Source organism: Panthera leo, chromosome F2, assembly GCF_018350215.1.
Source record: "Panthera leo isolate Ple1 chromosome F2, P.leo_Ple1_pat1.1, whole genome shotgun sequence".
Classification (NCBI taxonomy): Eukaryota; Metazoa; Chordata; class Mammalia; order Carnivora; family Felidae; genus Panthera; species Panthera leo.
In genome coordinates this window covers 44,174,899-44,194,580 of record NC_056695.1, presented here as the reverse complement: position 1 = coordinate 44,194,580, position 19,682 = coordinate 44,174,899, and the positions used below count along the sequence as shown (strand labels likewise).

Sequence of the window (19,682 nt, the reverse complement as noted above, 5' to 3'; positions counted from 1 at the left end):
GGTCATATTGTAGGTACATATTCAGCTTTGTAGAAAACAAACTGTTTTCCAAAGTGGATGAACCATTTTACGTTCCTGCCAGGAACAATGACGGTTCCTGTTGCCAACTTTGCCAACACGTACTTTAGGGCCAATATTTCAAAATTTATCCAATCTAGTGGAAGCATGGTGGCGTGTCACTGTGGGTTTAATTTGCATTTCTCTAATGACTGATAATGTTGAATATGTCTTCACAGGCTTCTTTGCCATCCATCTATCTTCTCTGGTTTAGTGTCTGTTCAAATCTTTTGCCCATTTTGACTGGGTTATTTCCCTAATATTGAGTTCTAAGAATTCTTTATATATTCTAAGGTCTTTTGTTGGATATACGTTTTGCAAATATTTTATCTCAGTCTATGGTTCGTTCACCTTTTCATTTTGGTAGTAGCGTATTTTGAAAAGTAAATGTTTTGATTTTGATGAAGTGCAATTTATTGAGTTTTTTCGTGTTATATCCTATTTAAAAGATCCTTGCCAAACCCTGGGTCATCAAAAAACTTTTTCCTACGTTTTCATGTAGACATTTAATTGCTTCCATTCTTACATTTAATTTAAAATCAATTTTGAATTAATTTTTATATATGATGTGAGGTAAGGGATGAGGTCCCATTTTTTCACACATGACAATCCAATTGTTATAGCACTATTTGTTGATGACATTATTCTTTCCTCATGAATTGCTTTGGCACTTTTATAAAAAATCATTTCACCATATGTGTATGGGTCTATTCTTGAACTATATTCTGGTCCATTGATGTCACCTATACATACTGTTTTGTTTATTATTACTTTATAATTAGTCTTGAAATCAGGTAATTTAAGCCCCCAACTTTATTTTTTTTTTTTAGAGTTTTCATTGATCCCATTATTTGCAGATTCCATATTTGCTAATTAATATACTTTCTAAAATTTACTTGTAACACAGATCAATATTTGCAGCATTTTCATGACCATTGATGTATGTGCACAGAATGGTAAAAATTCTAGCTACCTGATGCATATGTTCCCAGTTAAGGTCAAAAAAGGCAATGCTCTGCCTTCTTGTTTTAGGTCTCATACTACACACAAGCTTTCTTTTTGTGTTCTATTTAGTGCCATGTTTTTTGCCTTTTGTGCTTTTTGTTGGTGATTTCACTGTTTAAAATGGCCCTCAGGTATAGTGCTGAAATGCTGTCCAGTGTTCCTAAATGCAAGAAAGCTGTGATATGCCTTGTGAAGAAAACATGTATATTAGATGATCTCCACTAAGGCATGAGTAATAGTGCTGTCAGCTGTGAGTTCAATGTTAACCAATCAGTAATATATACTCAATAAGGAGTCTTCAAAAGAGGCACACAGGGGCGCCTGGGTGGCTCAGTGGGTTAAGCATCGAACTTCAGCTCAAGTCATGATCTTGAGGTTCTTGAGGTTTGACCCCACATCAGGCTAACTGCTGTCACCACAGAGCCTGCTTCAGATCCTTTGTCCCTTCTCTCTCTGCCCCTCCCCCACTTGTTCTCTCTCTCTCTCTCTCTTTCTCTCTCTCTCTCTCACACACACACACAAATAAAACATTTCCAAAAATAATAATAAAATAAATAGAGGCACACACAAAACAAGGTTATGTATTCACTGATGAAATGCTATGACCAGAAACTCACAAGAACCTAACCCTGTATTTCTTCTAGAACAATGATCTAGTAATCATTAGTTCAATGTTCACAGAGACTTATAAAACATAATTATGAATAGTAAGAATTAACTGTATTTGACTATGATAGTTCTTTTGCATGTTCATATATATATATATATATATATATATATATATATGAATCAGATAGTCAGTTTCCACCTTAAAAAGTCTGCTAGGATTTTGATAAGGATTGCTTTGAATCTACAGATCAATAGAATTGACATCTGAGCCATATTAAGTCTTCCATTCCATCAAACAGTATATCTCTCCATTTATTTATGTCTTCTTCAATTTATTGTGGAAATCTTTTGTACTTTTCAGTGTACAGATCATGCAGAATTTTGTAAACTTTATCCCTAATTTACATATTTCCAGTTTCTGACTTTTGTTGCCAGTATGTAAAAACACAATCAAATAATTTTGTATCTTGACTTGTATCTTTCAACCTTGCTAAGTTCATTTGTTAATTTTAGTAGCTTTTTGAAGATTCCACCAGCTCTCTACATAAGCAAGCACATAGTCTGTGAATACAGTTTTACTTTTTTCTGTATGACTTTCTAATTTCTTTTTATTTCATTATGATATCAGTTAGGACCCCCAGTACAGTGTTGAGGAGAAGTGGTGAGAATGAACATACTCTTACTCCTTCTCTCAGGAGGAAAGCATTTAGTCTTTCACTCTTGAGTATGATATATTTATGATAGGTTTTTTCATAGATACCCTTTATCAGGTTGAGAAATTTCCCTTTTATTGCTAGTTTGCTGAGAGTTTTTATCATGAATGAGTGTTGGATATTGTCCAACACTTTGTTTGCATCTACTGAAATGATTATATATGTTTTCATTTTTAAATATTTTCATTTTTAAACGTTTTCATTTTTAAATATGATGAATTATATTGATTGCTTTTTGAACGTTAAAGCAAACTTGCATTCTTTGGATAAACGTCATTTGGTCTTGATTACAGTATATAAATATGCTAAGTCTTCAAGAATCTTTGCATCTGAATCCACGAAGGATGTTGGTTATAATTTTCTTTTCTCTTTTCAATAATATGATTGTTTTTCTGGATCATGCCCCTTGATTAAACTCTAAAATAAATGCTATTAAGTCACTTGCATAGCTTGGAAAAAATAATGTCAGGAACATATCTGAAGACTGAAAGCAATAAAATGCATTTGATATGGTTCTTGAGAGAGAGAGAAAAAAATGCTGGATAAGACAGTTTACATTTTTTGGCCAAGTGAAAATTTCTAAATGTTGTGTTTTCAATATTTTTCCAGATAGATTAAATATTCGAGAAGGGAGGGGAAATTCCTTATTTAAAAACATAAATAAAGAAAAGGAAAGAAGATAAAGTTCTTTCCTACTAGTGGGAAAGGAATTCAAGAGGAGGGGAATGGTGGGAAAAAGACACGTGAAGACAGGCATACTTCATGAGGGTTTTTCCCCCATTTTTTTTTAAATGGGGAAAGCAAAGGACATAAACTTCTCTTGAGCCTTATGGCTATGCACTCTGCTAAGCACTTTTCCATATATCTCATACAGAGGTATTAGATGGGAAAGACATTTTGGAGGACAGAAGAATCCACAACGTTGACTTCCAGTACCTTCCAAATTGCTCAGATGGGCAGAACTTTGAAGGCAATATTTATTTAATATGCTTGGTCTAGTCTTTTAATGGAAGAGCATATTTTGAGACACTGACCAAGTAGTGTCCGGAAGAGGATAATTTGGACCACAAAGAGATTCCAAACCCAGTTACTTAAAGATGTGTTTATGCTTCCCCTGAAAAAGAGAAAATTAATGAGAGGTGGGGGGGATGACACTCTTCAATAATCAAAGGGTTTTCTCTTTATTTAGAAAAGGAAATATACTTTCTGGTATATAGCTTTAGCTGGCAGAATAGGATCAAAGGTGGGAATCACAGAGAGTAGGATTTTAGCTCAAGCATTAGTCCACACTGTCTGGAGGTGGGATGGAGGTGCTTTGCAACAACCTGGTATCCCAGGTAGTGGGTGAACATGTGCCATCACCAGGAGGGAACAGAATTCTTGGGTTATGTGGGAGAGGGAGCTCAAAGTCTGACAGCCAGGACCCATTTCCACCGGAAGGATCTCTGAATTAGTTGTGTCTGCCTCCTCTCTTCACACAAACAGGTACGAATAAAAAATGGTGGCTATGGGGGCGTGTGTGTGTGTGTGTGTGTGTGTGTGTGTGTGTGCGCGCGCGCGCGCGCGTCCGAAGGCAATTGCCTAAGAGGTCCTCTCAAATCATTGTGTATAGTGACAGTGTCACAGCAGTGGACTTGGGGAACGACAATCATTTGATTGTTAGTCCTGTTGAATTAGTTCTGAGTCTCCCTGGGGATCAGCGAGCCTGTGAACCTGGGTCTGGAGGAATTTCTCTGGTTGCAGGATTGCCCTACTGCCATCTGGGGGCCCTCAAGGATCATGGGACAGTATCAAATGGTGGTTAAGAGCTAATAATATGGACTCCTACATAACAGGGTTTCGATTCTGCTTTGGTCATAGTACTAGCCATATGACCTTGAGTAAACTGTCTAAAGTTTTGAGGGGAGTACCTTATTTTCCTTCTCTGTAAAATGAGAATGACCAAACCTACTTTAAGAGCTTATTGTCAGAATTAAATGAGATAACACATATAAAGCACCAGGAGAGCTCCTGGAACATGGTGAGCACTTAATAAGTGCAGTGGCTATAGTTAGGCCTGACCTCTCACACTGAGCTGGGAGTGGGACACAATTGCTTTTGGTTGCAATTACCTTGGTTGTTTATTTGAATTACTCCCATGCAAGAAAGTGAGCAGGAACACTGCTGTTTTATTCACTATTTTTCCCCCCAGTAGTTTGCATGCTCCCTGGCACATCTTATATGCTCAAAAATGGAAAGAACTGTGTCTTATTCTTCTCCATGCCCACTGGCTTCTCTCAATGTTGGTGGGGGAAGGTCCCCGCCAGCCGTGCATAAACAGAAGTCGGGGTATGGCCCTGCCTTCCCTTGGCACAACTTTCAACTGTCCAGCAGACCCAAACCACAGGCTGACAGGGATTTATTGATGAGACAGGTATGAATTTGTCACCACCCTTCCCATTTTATGGCTGTGGAAGTGGAGTCAAGGAATTTAAATAATCAGCTCGGCGTGAGACAGGCACAGCCTGAATGTCAAGATTGAAATTGAAGTCTGTGGACTATACCACGGGCCCAGATAGAATTTCAGACATGCAAACAAGAGTGATTATCTTTGAGAAAGAGAAAGAAAGGGGGAGCGGGGAGAGAGATAACTGCTCTTTATGACTGTACCTACTCAGCTAAGTCTGGTGCTGACAGTGAAGGGAGGTTAACTGATTCCGGGTGACCAGAGGGCTGGGTCAGATGGGACAGCAGACCCCTGGCTCCAGCTCCTTCTCTTCTCCCTTAACTCGAAGCCCTTTCCTCCGGTCCCCCCGTTGCTGATGCCAGTGGATCTCAAGAGCGTGGCAGCAATCCATGTCAGAAGTTCACTGAAAATGCATTCTCCTGCGCCCCACCCTAAACCTGTTGACTCTGAATCTCTGGGGGTGAGACCCCGGGGGTCAGCTTCCTGAGTGGCTCTTAGTTACTGGAACCTGAGAACCTCTGACCCGGGCCGCCTTGCTCCTGTCTGTCTGAAGCCCAGGCAGTTTCTGCTTCATGCTCTTTGCACCCACAGCCCTCCTCCTATAGTGGGGATCCCAGGACAGATCAACACTGGGGAGAGCCTAGGGGTCTCCAGGCTTGAGGTGGGACCAGGCAGGGGTTGACAAAACCTGGTGTGGGGAAGGCCTGGCTCATGACACTAGGGGGAGGACTTTTTATTCTTTATTTGCTAGTCCCCAAATTCCTCTGACTTGACTAAGCCAGCCCATGGAAAATGGACGTCAGCAGATGCCCGGATTGCAGCAGGCCATTGAGGCAGAAGACAAGGGGAGGACTTTCTTGTGTTCCTAAGAAGGGAAGGGCATGACGGGAGTAAGCAAGGTGGCGAAAGGCTGAGCATTCTTCAGAGCAACACCTTGCAGAGGGGAGCTCCCGAAGAGGCTGGGAGAGGGGGCGGGCGGAGCTCTTGAAGAGGGTCGGGGGATGTCTAAAAAAGATGTTTAGGTTGTTTGCTGAGCAGTGTGTGAGGTGACCTTGCCAGGGCTCCCCCATTTTCCCAGCGAATTCTATTAAACCCATGAGCGGTGGGTGTGAGCAATTTTTGTTGTGGAAACTCAAGAAGGGTCAGAGGTTCAAGCAGAAGATCAGGATGATTCAGGCTGCACTCAAAAATCTGGGACCCTGTGGTCTGGGAGGAGCCCAGGAACACATAGCACCGGGAAGCTTTGTGTTTCCAGAGGCCACAGAACTGGAGGAGTCAAGCAGATGTTCCCTAACCTTGGGGGGCAGGAGGCTTCTATCCAGCTATTTACAACCCCGAAAATGAAGTGGGAAGAAAACAGGAAAATGTGGTTTGGCTCCATATATGCGATACTAATTACAGCCATTTGTGCAGATGCTTTCCATTAATGCTTAATTGCTTACCATGAGGTATAATAACAATTATGTGTTGCATGAACTGCGTGTCAGATTAGCTGAGTTTTATATGCCTCCGTGTGGGCCGGTCTTCCTCACATCTTTTTGTTGTTGTTGTTGTTGTTGTTGTTGTTGTTTTGTCTTGTTTTGTTTTTATTATGTACTACATTGATACACTGCATAACCTTCCAGAAAGGGCAGATGAGCATAACTGAGTTATTCTTCATCAGTCGGGAAAAGGCTTCTTTAATCAATATTCTCCAAACCCTTTGACACACGGTAACGATTAACTCCAGAGATGCGCTTATCTCTTTGCATCAAACTCCAATGATATGGATAATAATGGCAACCCCTTTTTCCTTGCCCCCATTACAGACCCTGTGGATGTGCGCAGTGGCTACGCCGGGGATGACCAAGCACACGGCCATGACACCGATCCCGGGCAGAATCTCCAACCACATCGCGCCTCGGCTGCCAGGAGCAAGGTCTCCCCGCCGGCCTTCCTCACATCTTGAGTAAGCCTGGTTTGGTAGCCTGGCTGTCTATGGGCTAACACAGTGGCTTTACTTACAACTTAAAAACATACATATGTAGGCACCACACTCAGTGTATAGGGAATTCTCTCCTCTAAGAGGCAGATTACCTCTTGCTGGTTCAAATGTCAGTATGTTGTCTAGTTTGGGAGTTTGGCCAAAAAAAAAGAGAATCTGAGTTCTATCCGCACTTTTAATCTGTTTGACCTTTTTTTTTTTTTCTTTTTCATTTAGGAGACTTTATAGGTCTACTAGATCCCTACTACGAGACCACTGCACACCTCTAAAACAGAACTGGAATAATCATTCCCAGCCAATGTTAATAACTCATCCTAAGTCAATGCTTCAGAGAAGAGAATAAAATACAGAAACAATTCCTCAGGGTATAGTTAATAGAGACAGTGGATGAAAAGGCTCTCCAGTGGTTCCCCCTAAAGAACAGTTTGGAAGAAAAAGACACCAGCTCATGAATTCAAAAAGGCTGTTTCTAAGGAGATGCCTCCAACAGTCTTCCAAACTCCTCCTGCTGGCCTACTATGTGCTGTGCTGGCTCTGGTCCAAGCACTACGATGGCGGGGTGGAGGATGGAGGTCGACACAAAATACACGAGTTATAAAACCTCCTTTCTTTCCTTGAGGAGATGATGACTAGGTTAAGCGAGGAGCCACATATGAATTAAATAGGCCCTAGGAGAGAGCAGAGGGCAGAGGAGGACAGGGCAGATACACCAGCAAAGCAATCTTACTTCTGCAAGTAGTCTGGTCCGAGTTGAGGATGTATCCTTGTCTGCATCTGCAGACGTATGAGCCCGGGGTATTGATGCAGAAGTGGGCACAGTTATGCTCCAGGATGCTGCACATGTGGACCACTGTAAGGGAAGACACAGCAAGTTAAGGCAATGATGACGCCTTCTCTGACTTCATCCACCCACATTCACCCAGAACCTTCTGTGAAGGAGAAAGCAGGACCCAAAGGAAAACAAGTTGCAGTCCCTACCCTCCAGGGGATTCAGAGCCTCTCGTTGGACTAGTCAGTTCTAGATAAATGCCACCAGGAATCTATAACGGGCCACAGAAGGTTAAAGGGAAATGACGCTAAGGTGCCATATGAAATTGCTGATATCCACTAAAATAGGTCAAACATGATCTACAAAAAAGAGAAATTTCATGGTTCAATTAATAATACTCAATTGGGGAATCAGAAAGTTTGCTGATACCAGAGGGGGCTGGTATGAACGTGGATTTTCAGTAGGCAGCAATGGGGTTGTAGGAAAAGCTATTAAATGAGGATATGGTAAGAGTCAACAATTTTTGGGGGCTGTAAATCCCAAGAGCAATCTTTTAATATGCGAAAGTGTTATACACAATATTTTGGAGTAAAAAATTCATTCCTAAGTTCCATGTTTCCTTAATCTTTCTGCCAATTTAAAATATTACTGAATTTAGTATCTGAAGTACCTCAGCTTTCAGATATATCAATTCTTGCATAAGTCTGTCTGGAGCTCATAAAAATTCTCTCTCTTTTTTTTTTTACATCTTAATTTATTATTTTATTCAATATAATTCAACTTGAACATATTTAAAATTAACAAGCATCATTATAAACAGAGTACAAGTTATGCAAGTGTTCTCATAAACAAAAAAGATGTCCATATGTAGAAATACATTTTTATGAAGCCCAAATAAAAGAGGCTTTCAAAAGCTAAGAACAATCTCATTAATCCCGTGCTTAGGAAAACGGAGCTACTGGTGAAACTGATGGTGTATCTTAACATATATGTCTGGTTACTTCTAAGTAAGAAATACAGTAGGAAATAAATAAAGTAGGGCAGTAAAACTTTAAAAATTTTTAACAATACAATTAAGATTGATTGTTGTGAGTTTATGATAGCCTGTGTTTTAACTCCTGTTAAGATACAAATAATGGGGGCACTTGGGTGGCTCAGTCGGTTAAGCGCCCCACCCTTGATGTCGGCTCAGGTCATGATCTCAGAGTTTTGGGGGTATGAACCTTGAGACGGGTTCTGTCGGGCTCTGCACTGATAGTTCAGAGCCTGCTTGAGATTTTCTCTCTCCCTCTCTCTCTGCCCCTCCCTTGCTTGCACACACACGCACGTGCTCTCTCTCTTTCTCCCAAAATAAATAAACTTATCCATTCATTAGTTGATGGAACTGGAGGGTATTATGCTAAGTGAAATAAGTCGGTCAGAGAAAGACAGATATCGTATGTTTTCACTTGTATGTGGATCTTGAGAAACTTAACAGAAGACGGTGGGGGAAGGGAAAGGGGAAAAAGTAGTTACAAACAGAGAGGGAGGGAGCCAAACCATAGGAGGACAAACTAAGGGTTGATGGGGGTTGGGGGAGAGGGGAAAGTGGGTGATGGGCATTGAGGAGGGCACTTGTTGGGATGAGCACTGGGTGTTGTATGTAAGGCAATGTGACAATAAATTACACTTAAAGAATAAAAATAAATAAATAAATAAACTTTAAAAAAAGATACAAACAATGTTTGGAAAGTTAGTAGTTAAATCCTATCAATCAGTTTTACTTTGGTGTGAAAAAATATGTTTCTGTGACCATGGACAATTTTCTTAACCATTTTATATAAAATGGGGATAAGAGGCACCTGGGTGGCCCAGTCAGTTGAGCGTTTGACTCTTGATTTTGGCTCAGGTCACCATCTCATGGTCATGAGATCGAGCCCCATGTCGAGCCCCACGTGGGGCTCCACACTGAATATGGAGCCTGCTTAAGATTCTCTCTCCCCCTCTCCCTTTGCAGCCCCCTCAAAAAATGGGGATAAAAATAGCTCCTACCTCATAAGAGCCTTGTGAGGATTAAAATAATTAAGATGGTAAAATACTTAGAACCGTGTTCTAGGGACTGCTCCATACACAGCCGCATGCAGCATTGGGAAGTGTGGTGGTTTATTGTCTTATTTTATATGTGGGAGCTCATCCTACACGTAGTGGTCGTCACCTTGGATTTTCACTCAACACTAACTGCAGATTCTATCTGTACTGATGTATATACTATCTACAGGGAATCTAAGATGCACCCCAATGTGAAAGACGTTAAGATGTGAAGCTGCAAACAGAATATTCACAGATTCCGTATTCGTGAACTCGCCTACTCACTAAAATGTATTTGTAACCCTGAAATCGATACTCACAGTGAAATCAACACAGGCTCAGTCATGAAAAATTTGAGTCGCCTGATGTGCGCACTGCCAGCTGAGGTGGCCTCCTTGTTTCAGTTCTCAGACAGTACACAACTGTCCTTTTTGAGGTCTATTTGGTGCCTCGTTTTTTGATTTTTGGGCTTGTTTTTGTGGGTGATTTTGCTGTTTAACACGGCTCCGAGCAGAATGCCGAAGTGCTAGCGTTTGCTGATGTGATGTGCTCAGTGATGTGCGTCTAGTGCTTCTGGGTGCAAGCAGGCAGCAGGCGCCTTACAGGTGAAAGGTGCGCTAGGTACGTTTCAGGCTCTGGCTTCAACAACAGTGCTGCTAGCTGTGAGCAGCTCAGTGTTAATGAATCAACATGTGTATCACATAAGGTGCCTCTAGACACATAGAACAGTTTACGTATTGATCAGTTAACAAAAATGTGGAGACTAGAGGCTTGTAGGAACCTAACTCCCTATCTCCCCCAGGAGTCGTGGTTCAGTATTTGCAGATTCAGCATTCACCAGGACTTTATAGAACATAATCACTGAGAATAATGAGAATTGACTGTATATCTCAGATCTGATCAAATATGTTAGATCTGTTTTATTCCCTTCAATTGCTTTATCTATCGGTCCTATGATTCTTCCTCATTGTATTTAGTCATTTCCCCATCAGCCGTCATTTGCACAGTTCCCAGATTTTCACTTGCATTGACGCTGGGATGCATATTCTCAGATACATCTCCTTGAGCACAAGTGCGGTGGTTTTGCTAGGACTGGATCCTAGTTTGAAGAGACGTGGCCTAATTGCCTTGCAAGCTGGTTCACACCAGCAATGCATGAGAGTAAAAAAACCTCAGTGCTCGGGATTATCAAAATGTTTAAGTTTTGACAGCCTTATGAGTGGAAAATCATTATCCTGTTTTTAAAATGCATTTGCTGTGCACTGTTCTCTTTCTTTCCTAGACTGCTGGAGCCCAACTACCCACAGGCATGGCGGGGGGCGGGGGGCATTCCTGAAGAACTTTCAGTGTGTCCCTCTCTGTAATGAAGGAAGTCTCAAGTTTGGAAACCAGCCACACATCAGTTATCCACTGGTGTGAGGCCCAGGTGATGACCGGTGCCCATCTTCTCATCTGGACCCTGGCAGACAATACAAGGGGGCAGGAGATGTGAGACAGAGGAAATATCTGTTGGGCAGCAGGCAGCACAGTGTTGAAGAGGGCGGCTTCTAGAAGCAGACTGCCTGAATGCTCAGCTTCACAACTTAGTATGACTTTGTAGGAATTACTTAATTTCCTTAAACTCCACTTCCTTCAGCTGTCAAATGGGGAAGTTAAAAGAGGCTTGTTTTGGCCACGTGCCGTAAAAGAATTAGAACCAGGAGACTGTGATTTGGTATAATGGAAAGCGTACCAGATAAGAAGCCAGAAGACTTGGATTCCGGTTCTGCTCTAACTTGATCAAGGGAGGGAAGTTCAGGTAAGTTGGGTAGCCCTTTTAGACCTGTTTCTTTACCTGTAGAATAAAGTCATGAATGGTGTCTAGGGACCCTTGGTACAGACACTTATTATTTTGTCTGGGTAGCACCACCCCCCATGCCACCTTTTCAACAAACTGCCCTTCCTTCTCACTTCGAATGCGTGGGACCCGTAGGAGCTGCCCATGTGTTGGTATGAGGCAGCCCCGCTCCTGGATGCCACTGACCAGCACAGGGTGTGGCCATCAGAGTCCTTTCCTGGCATCCAGGAGCTAGAACTGAGGGAAGAGAGGCTTAAACCAAGGGCAGGTACCTGTCGGGGGCTGACAGGGTGCATGCTTTCTGCCCAAGGAACAGAGAGGAACGGGAGGCAGAAGGAGAAGGTGGAGAGAAAGTGGGACTGTCATTCGTTACTCTTCCACTTATTTCCACGGGGTAATATGATACGGCCCCTCCCCCTTAAAAGCTAGTTCAAGCTGAATTTCGGTTACTTTCAAGCAAAAGAATCTCAAATCTTTTTACTAAGATAAAGTAAAAATTTTCCGTCTGTAAAATTTTACGGATGAGTGATTGGTGTTCCCAAAAGCAATGGGGTCCTCACACCCCTGCCATCCCGTGGGACCGGCCTCTGTGGTGTGCTGAAGGGGAGGTGACTGTCCTGCCTCCTCCACTGGCAAGCAGTGGACGCATTTCTCAGAAGGCCTGGTAGGTTGTAACTGGGTCAAGGCCTTGTATTCTGGGGAAGTAATCACTCATCAGCAGACTAGGTCACTGGCAAGACTGGATTTAAAAAAAATTTTTTTTAATGTTTATTTTTGAGAGGCAGAGAGAGAGACAGAGCGTGAGTGGGGGAGGGCAGAGAGAGAGGGAGACACAGAATCCAAAGCAGGCTCCAGGCTCTGAGCTGTCAGCACAAAGTCCAACGCAGGGCTCAAACCCACAGACCATGAGATCATGACCTGAGCCAAAGTTGGACGCTTAACCGACTGAGCCACCCAGGACTGGATTTTTTTTTTTTTAACTAGGAAATATGAATGTGCATAAATGCCTATTAACAGATGCATAAATGATCGAAGGAATGGTAGGGCCGACTGGGGGTCTAGAAAGAAACAATTACTGGGTACGTAGAGTCAGCGTTTGTTGAAATCCATCTGGCCTCCCGCTTAACACCAGAGCCCCAAAGGGCTGTAATAAAAAGTGTAGACTTCGCCCAGGCTGGTGGATGAAAGGTGTGTCTTAGGAACACTATTAGAGCCTTAATTTGTGCCTGGCCTGGGCGGGGTGGGGCTGTTAGGGTAGGAACTGCCAGCCTCTAGGCTCCAAATACCAGGCTTGGCTGATACAACAGGTAGCAAGAGGTTACTTAAAATCAGCCCCGCCCAGGTTACAATGAGTCATCAGAAAGCTCAGGATAGACCTGCATTTTTCAGCGCCTAAATTCAGTGTCCTTTCTCCCTGGGTGGCAAAAATGGCAGAGCCCAGGATGTGTAGGTTTTGGTCGTCTTGTAGACAGGGCCTCAATTCATAGGCTACCTGGTCTCCAAGTTTCTCTGGTGCCCTCAGGGGTGGCCTGAGAATGGAACCTCAGCGGCCTCCGCCTTGCTGTGGCTGGTGTGGGAATTCACCGCCCGCAGATAAAAGCCGCTGCTGTGCCCAAGTTCATGTCCACACAGGCAGTGACAGCCAGAGCCAGGTCTCCCACTCAAGGGCAGTCTGGCTCCAGAGCCTAATCTCTTCCTAGTTTGACAATGAAGGACCGGCTCTGACCACACAGGAAGACTGCCTGTCTCCTCTGACCCGATCCGCAGATAAGCAGAGCTTGTCAGCTCTGCTCGAAGCACAGGAGCCCCAGCCCTTCTTCCCTCTGAAATCTTGTCCCTAGTTGCACCATGGCCTCCACTTTCCTGCCTACCCCTTCGTCAGCATTTTTCAAATGTGGGTCATGTCTTTTTAGCAGGTTATAAAACTAAGAGAGAATCTGGACTAGTTCTTTGCTGCTGCTGCTGCTGCTGCTGTTACTGTTGTTTTAATGAAATGGAAAAATCAAGTGAAAATATCTTTCCTTTCCTGGCTTACTGCTGTCGCCCACCGCACTCCCCTCAGTTAGCCAGGAAAACTCCTATTCATCTTTCAAGTTTGTGTAGCACCTAATGGTCAAGATGTGGACACTGAGCCAGAATGCCTGGGCTCACATCTCAATGCTACCACAGTGCTGTGTGACCTTGGATAAGTCATTGAACCTCTCTGGGTCTTAGTTTTCCCTTCTGTAAAATGAGAATTGTAAAAGTACCTACTTCACAGGTTTCTTGTATGAATAAAATGAATTAATATAGGCTAATAGCTCAAAACAGTGCATGAACATATTAATGTCAATAAATGGTAATGATTAGGGGCACCTGGGTGGTTCAGTTGGTTAAGCGTCTGACTTCGACTCAGGTCATGATCTCATGGTTCATAAGTTCCAGCCCCGCATCGGGCTCTGTGCTGACAGCTTAGAGCCTGGAGTCTGCTTTGGATTCTGTCTCCCTCTCTCTCTGCCCCTCCCCCACACATTCTCCCCCTGCCCCTCTCAAAAATAAATAAAACAGTTAAAAATTTTTAAATAAGTAAATAAAAAAATAAATGGCAATGATTATTAATATTATTATCTCCTTTTTAAAGCTCTCTAGAAGCTCCTAGGGAGACCAAGGTATTCTCTGACCAGAGTTCCCTCAGTCCCTGGTGACTCTCCAAGGCCTCTGAGGTGCACATTTTGGATAGCCAACGTTCCACTTCTCTGTGATGAGAGCATCTTTCTACCAGCCTGGAACCCTCAGGCCTGGCACGTGAAGGGTAGGGTAAGAGCTTGGGCCAGAGAAACTGCAAACTGAATCTCCAATCCTGCTATCTGAAGTTGCTTATCCTTTCTAAGCCTCAGTTTCCACTTCTGTAAAATGAGAATAATAATAGCATCTGCCTCATAAGCTTGTTATAAGTATTAAATGAAGAACATATGGAAAGTACCTAGCCCAGGACAAGCGGATTTGCTAAGTATCATATAGGTGGCAGGTGGGGACATTGAGACTCAAGTCTGCTCTTCCCCTAACCTACAAAGCTTCCTATAAATTCTGGGGTGAATGTCAACCTCAAAGTTGGTTTACTCAGCATGGCTGGACTGTGGAGGTGGCCACCAGAAAATGGTTTACCTTAAAAGAGGAATTTATAACCCCTGGCGTGCAGAGGAGTGAAATGAGCAAGAGCTTCGGAAGGAGAACCCACTACCTGCTGGCTATATGTTCTCGGGGAATTCACATAAGCAGTTACTAAGGTGTGAAGGGGGGAGGGATGGTATTGTGTTGCCTCCCCCAGATTTTTGTGAGGATCAAATATAAAAACAGAAGAGTAAGTGCTTTATAAATATTAGTTATTGAAATCTTTACTGCACAGTTGATAAAGAGGACTCAGGACCTCCTCAACCTGTCAAGACGGTTGACAGGTCTGCTCAGCAGAACCCTGCCACGTGGTGGGAGAGAAACTGGTCTCCTCCAGGGAGGCAGGGGGCCTGGGTTCTTGGGCCACGCCAACGAACGAATGGCATAATCCCAATATTTTCTTAAAAGCTTCCAGATTACAACAAAGTGCGGGGCGGAGGATCCAAATCGCCTTTTAATTTTGCTGCCTGACCATAAAGCACACAGAAAAGGTCCTTATTCACACAAGTCCACATCCTTAGCCTCATATCGCCTTTCCATTTCCTGATAAATCCAGAGCGCTTATAAAAGAACTCCATTGACATTTTCCAAGACAAATGAATAAACCCATCAATACTGTCACGGAACCAAATTCTTTTTTAATATTTCCAGGAAAAGGGGAACATAAATTCTGCAGAAGTCATTTAAAGTCATAAACCTTAAAATGTTTGCAGCGCGTTCTACTGGTTGAAGTTTTCCCGGGCAACCTGGGCCATGGCACCCCATTGACACGGCCCTTCTGCGTGCCAGGCCAAACGGCACTTTTGAAAACTCTCCAAGAGACATTGCAGAGAAAAAGGTTCTTTTTTTCCTTCATGGCATTGATTTTTTTAAGTACATCTTTTGACTTGAGAGTCAAGAAACAATGGAGTCTCTGCTTTTTGAGGTTAGTTCTCAGCAGGGGATTCAAAAAAACAACAACACATCAAAAACACACCATCTTTCCTCCCTGAGGCTTCAGCGGGAGGAGTGGGGGTCCCAAGGCTGTGTAAGAGTCTGAGAAAAGAGTCCTCAGAGCCCCCCCGCTCTTGGGGAGCTGGAGATGAGTCTGGTCCTAAGCTCATTCTCCACACATACTCATACTTTGGAACACTAGTTATTTCCAAATAGGTTTTTCCTTTTGCTTTCCCATCAAAAAAGCATGACAGTTGGAGGGGACAGGGACAGATGGATAAGGGCAAGGTAACACCGGACACTGTTTACCAGGTCAGGAGGCACGTCTCCAGTTTCCAAGGACTAGAGAGGAGGCTGGGTGGCCCCCTGAGCCCCTGCCCTCCTGGAGGAAGAAAGGACAAGCAGCCAGCTGCAGAAGCAGGAAACTGGGGAGAGGGCAAGTGGACCTGCTGCGGAAAGCTGAGGCAGGAGCCCTGGGCTCAGGTAACTGAGCGCAGGCTGGCAAGGAAGGGAGAGAGAAGCCTTGTGGAGAGGAGGATCAGAAAGCAAGAGAGGGCAGAGGACCCCTGAAGCAGAAGGCAGCTCAAGGATGTGGACAGGTATCCCCCTTACAGAAGGAGGGGACCAAACCTCAGCCCTCCCCGTGCACTGGGCCTCTTCGAAGAGAAAATCTCCACCACTAGCACCACCATGGGGCAATAATGCTTGGTATTCGGCCCCATCCAAGGAGACATTATGGAATTTTTTTGCCCTCCCGTCCCCATGTCTACTCCAACTCATGAATTCTAGCTTAAGGAACGCCAGGGCAGTCCAATGTGTTGGAGAAAAGCTTTGCCCATCTACTTGTACTCATTCTGCTGTCTGAGTTCAAACGTCCCTTCCCCAGAGGATTCTCCCTGGGCACCCTGGTCTAGGTTGGGTCCTGCCCTGAATTCTTCCTCTATGATATTGTTACAACTGCAGTTACTTACTTATCTGCATCATTACATCCTCACTATCTGTCTCCTTGGCCAGAGTGCAACCCCAGGAGAATGCCATGTCTATCCTGGCCTTTGCTGAACACCCCTTGCCAACACAGTACCTGGGACAAGGTAGCACAGAAACAACACGGGGAGATGAAAAAAGGAATCCTCATGATTCCCCCTGGAAGAGCCCCAGAGGAGCAGGACTTACTGCACAACTTGTTCTGGAACACCGAGGTCAGTGACTCCATCTGGCTGAAGTTGGCCACCAGAAAGACATGGTCCTCATGGGGCTCGCTCCCGATGGCCTTCAGTGTGTTGAGGTCCACCTGGCCCACACCAATGGCAAAGATCAGGATGCCCGTGTCCCGTGCCTTTGCAGCCACCTCGGCCACGGAGTCCTGCGGCCTCCCATCGGTCACGATCATTATGACCCGCAGCACATTCTCCCTCAGAGGCCGGGCCCCCTCTGCTTCTGAGAATGCGATATTCAGGGCATACTGGATGGCCAGCCCCGTCATGGTGCCCGTGGACAGGTGCCTCATCCTCTTGACCGCACGCTCCACTTCAGACTTCCTCTTGAAGGTCTTGAGGGAGAACTCGTTCTTGACGGTGCTGCCATACTGCAGCAAGCCCACTCGGGTGACGTCAGGGCCAATGTCCAAGAATTGCAAGATGTCCACGATGAACTCCTTGACTTTTGCATAGTCGTGGGTGTTGACGCTGCGGGAGCTGTCGATGATGAAGACCAGGTCTGCCCGCTTATTCTCACAGGAGCTCTCTGGGGAAAGAGGAGAGGTCAGATCCATTAGAAGAGTGCTATGGCCCAGGGCAGCCTGGCTGTTGTTGGAAATCCTAGGGCTGGGGGTCACCTTCCAGACCTCCAATCTCCATGGGCTTTTCTTCCCCGCCCGGGGAAGCTGTAAGGGTAAAAAAATGTACATGACTGTGTGATCGTGAGTATTGGCTACAAAGATACTATTTATTTTTGCAAGATAAACGGACACTTCAGTTTCTAGAAAGCCATCAATACAGTTTTTAGGTGGGCACGCACCTGAGCGGGGCCAAAATGATTTTATTATTTACTGCATGCCACATAAGCCTGGCTGGATACTGCAGGGAATATGCAATAAGCCTAGGATGGGACCACCGTCAAGGAGCTTACGATCCACCTTGGGAACTTAACTAACGGAACAAATGAAAGAATAATTAGCGCGGTGCCGACACTAGATGTTCAGAGAACGGGGATGTTAGTGGGCTGGGGTCAAGGAGACAGGACGTGAACTGGTCTCACGCGGCGTTCGCATCCAGAGAAGGAACACATGGAGGCAGACATGTGAACAGAAGCCTACGATGGCACGAGGGTGGTGGAAATGGAGTGAGCGGCGAAGGGCTGCTAGGAGGTGCAGAGAGGAACGGAGTTGGAGGGTAACCCCAAGCCAGCTACGAAAGGCCTGGGAAATGTGCACCTGATGCCACCGGTGATGAGCACAGTATATTAGCATCACACCATGTAACTCAGCTCACCTGTAGGGAGGTTACATAATAACAAGCCAATTAGGGTGGCAGTGGTTTGCAAGGTGGTTGATGCCGACCATTGCCGCACTGGTTGAGAGGGGGCCTCCACCTCAACGAGGGGAGCAGGTGCTGAAGCTGGAGAAGGGACTGACCGAGAGACAAAGGACACAGTTAACGGGAAAAAGGCAAATGTTAAGTCTCTCCCTCACCCCCACCATACTTGTTCCAGAAACCCTCAAACAAGGAGGCTAGAAGAGGTTTGAGTCTGTGGGTGAAACTCATCACATCCTGGGAAGAGGCTGATAGGGGATGAGATGAGAGGCCTCCTCCCTCAGAGCGTGGAGGAATTTCTCCGATGTTCTGAGCTACCTTCTCCGGCCAAAGGGGGGGTGCCTCCTCCCCTTCCCAGACTCTGTAGCTAAATCCAGATTTGACAGGGATTAGAAAAGGGATCCCAAATGCTTGCCCTAAATCCCAATCACCACAGCTGCAAGAAAGAGAGAGAAAGCCAAATATGAAACAGTGAACCCAGTCATCGAGATGAAAAGTGGGAAAGGCCCATGAGGTCATCCTGTCCAGGCCGGCTTGCCAGGCTGTGACTCGCCCCGAGAGCCTGCACACACACCTCGTCCACCGCGTGGCCTCACAAGTCTTCCGATCTGGGGGCGAGGAAGCACCCCCAAACCACAGCCTCCTGGCAGGAGACCAACCTTGTGCTGCACCCACACATAAAGCCGGGGCTGTGTGAATTCAAAATGTGTTTCTCAAACCAGAGGCCCCAGAAACTGCCTTCAAGGACTCTGGGAGAAAGATCAGTATAAAACCTGACGTTTGTGGGATGTTTTAAAATCTGTTTTCCAGAGTGCATTCTTCTCTATGGTCTCATTTGATTTTCAGAACAAGCTCTTAAGGGGAAAGACTAGTGTCATATCCATTTGGATACACAAGAAAATGGAGGCACTGAAAGTTTGAAAATCCCTTTTAATACAGAAAAAAAACCTACATGGAGACAATACCAACACCCACAGCATTAGGTGGTAGCTAGAACTCAAGGAACTGACGCTGGTGAAGAGCGTAGCCTTGGGTCCTGTGTGTGGGAACCCCCTTATCTGCCCACACCGCCCCCCATTTGTCTCCTGCAGGGCCCAGGCTGGGGAGAAGGCCGCTGTTCCTGCACACAGGCACCTGCCCTATGAGGCAAGGGGCTGAAATCTTGAACCCCAGGGGCTGTGTCCACCCCGAGAAGCAGCTAGAAGGGGTGCCTCTTGTAATTTTCACAAAGGTGCCGATGGTCTAGCATACAGCCCTGGGTCGGAGCCGTGGACGACAGACCCGCAGGTCCCAGGACAGAAGACAAGGGCCAGGACCCAGGCTGGCCCCTCTCCAGGAGCCACCCGCACCCCACCCTTGATGTCTGAACTCACTGCAGGGAGAATGTGACCCAGTGACCTCCGCCTGCTGAGGAGAACTGCAACCAGGCTCAGACCCTGCCATGGAGGAAGATATTAAGGAAAGCCTTCTTGGGAGGGAGAGAGGAGACAGCAGACTGGCTTCCTGAGAACTCTTCCTCGGGAGATTTTTGGAAGCAGGAGGTCCTCTGGGGTTGGGATCTTTGCTGTGGGTCTTAGTCAT

The 19,682-nt window shown here is 45.0% G+C and overlaps 2 protein-coding genes across 3 annotated transcripts in view; both read right to left on the bottom strand.

Annotated features, from left to right (window-relative positions):
- MATN2 (matrilin 2) overlaps positions 1 to 19,682 on the bottom strand; it is a 135,402-nt gene that overhangs the window by 71,098 nt on the left and 44,622 nt on the right. For both annotated transcript variants that reach the window (XM_042923821.1, XM_042923820.1), the window contains exons 3-4: positions 16,744 to 17,313; positions 7,542 to 7,664 (exon numbers count right to left, since the gene is read on the bottom strand). In XM_042923821.1, coding sequence (XP_042779755.1) covers positions 7,542 to 7,664; positions 16,744 to 17,313 — 693 coding nt within the window. The remainder of the gene's footprint in view (positions 1 to 7,541; positions 7,665 to 16,743; positions 17,314 to 19,682) is intronic.
- Positions 6,510 to 6,724, bottom strand: LOC122210886 (NADH dehydrogenase [ubiquinone] 1 alpha subcomplex subunit 1-like). Its single transcript, XM_042923822.1, is given in 2 exon segments — positions 6,510 to 6,605; positions 6,608 to 6,724. Coding segments are annotated over 2 exon segments (213 nt in total).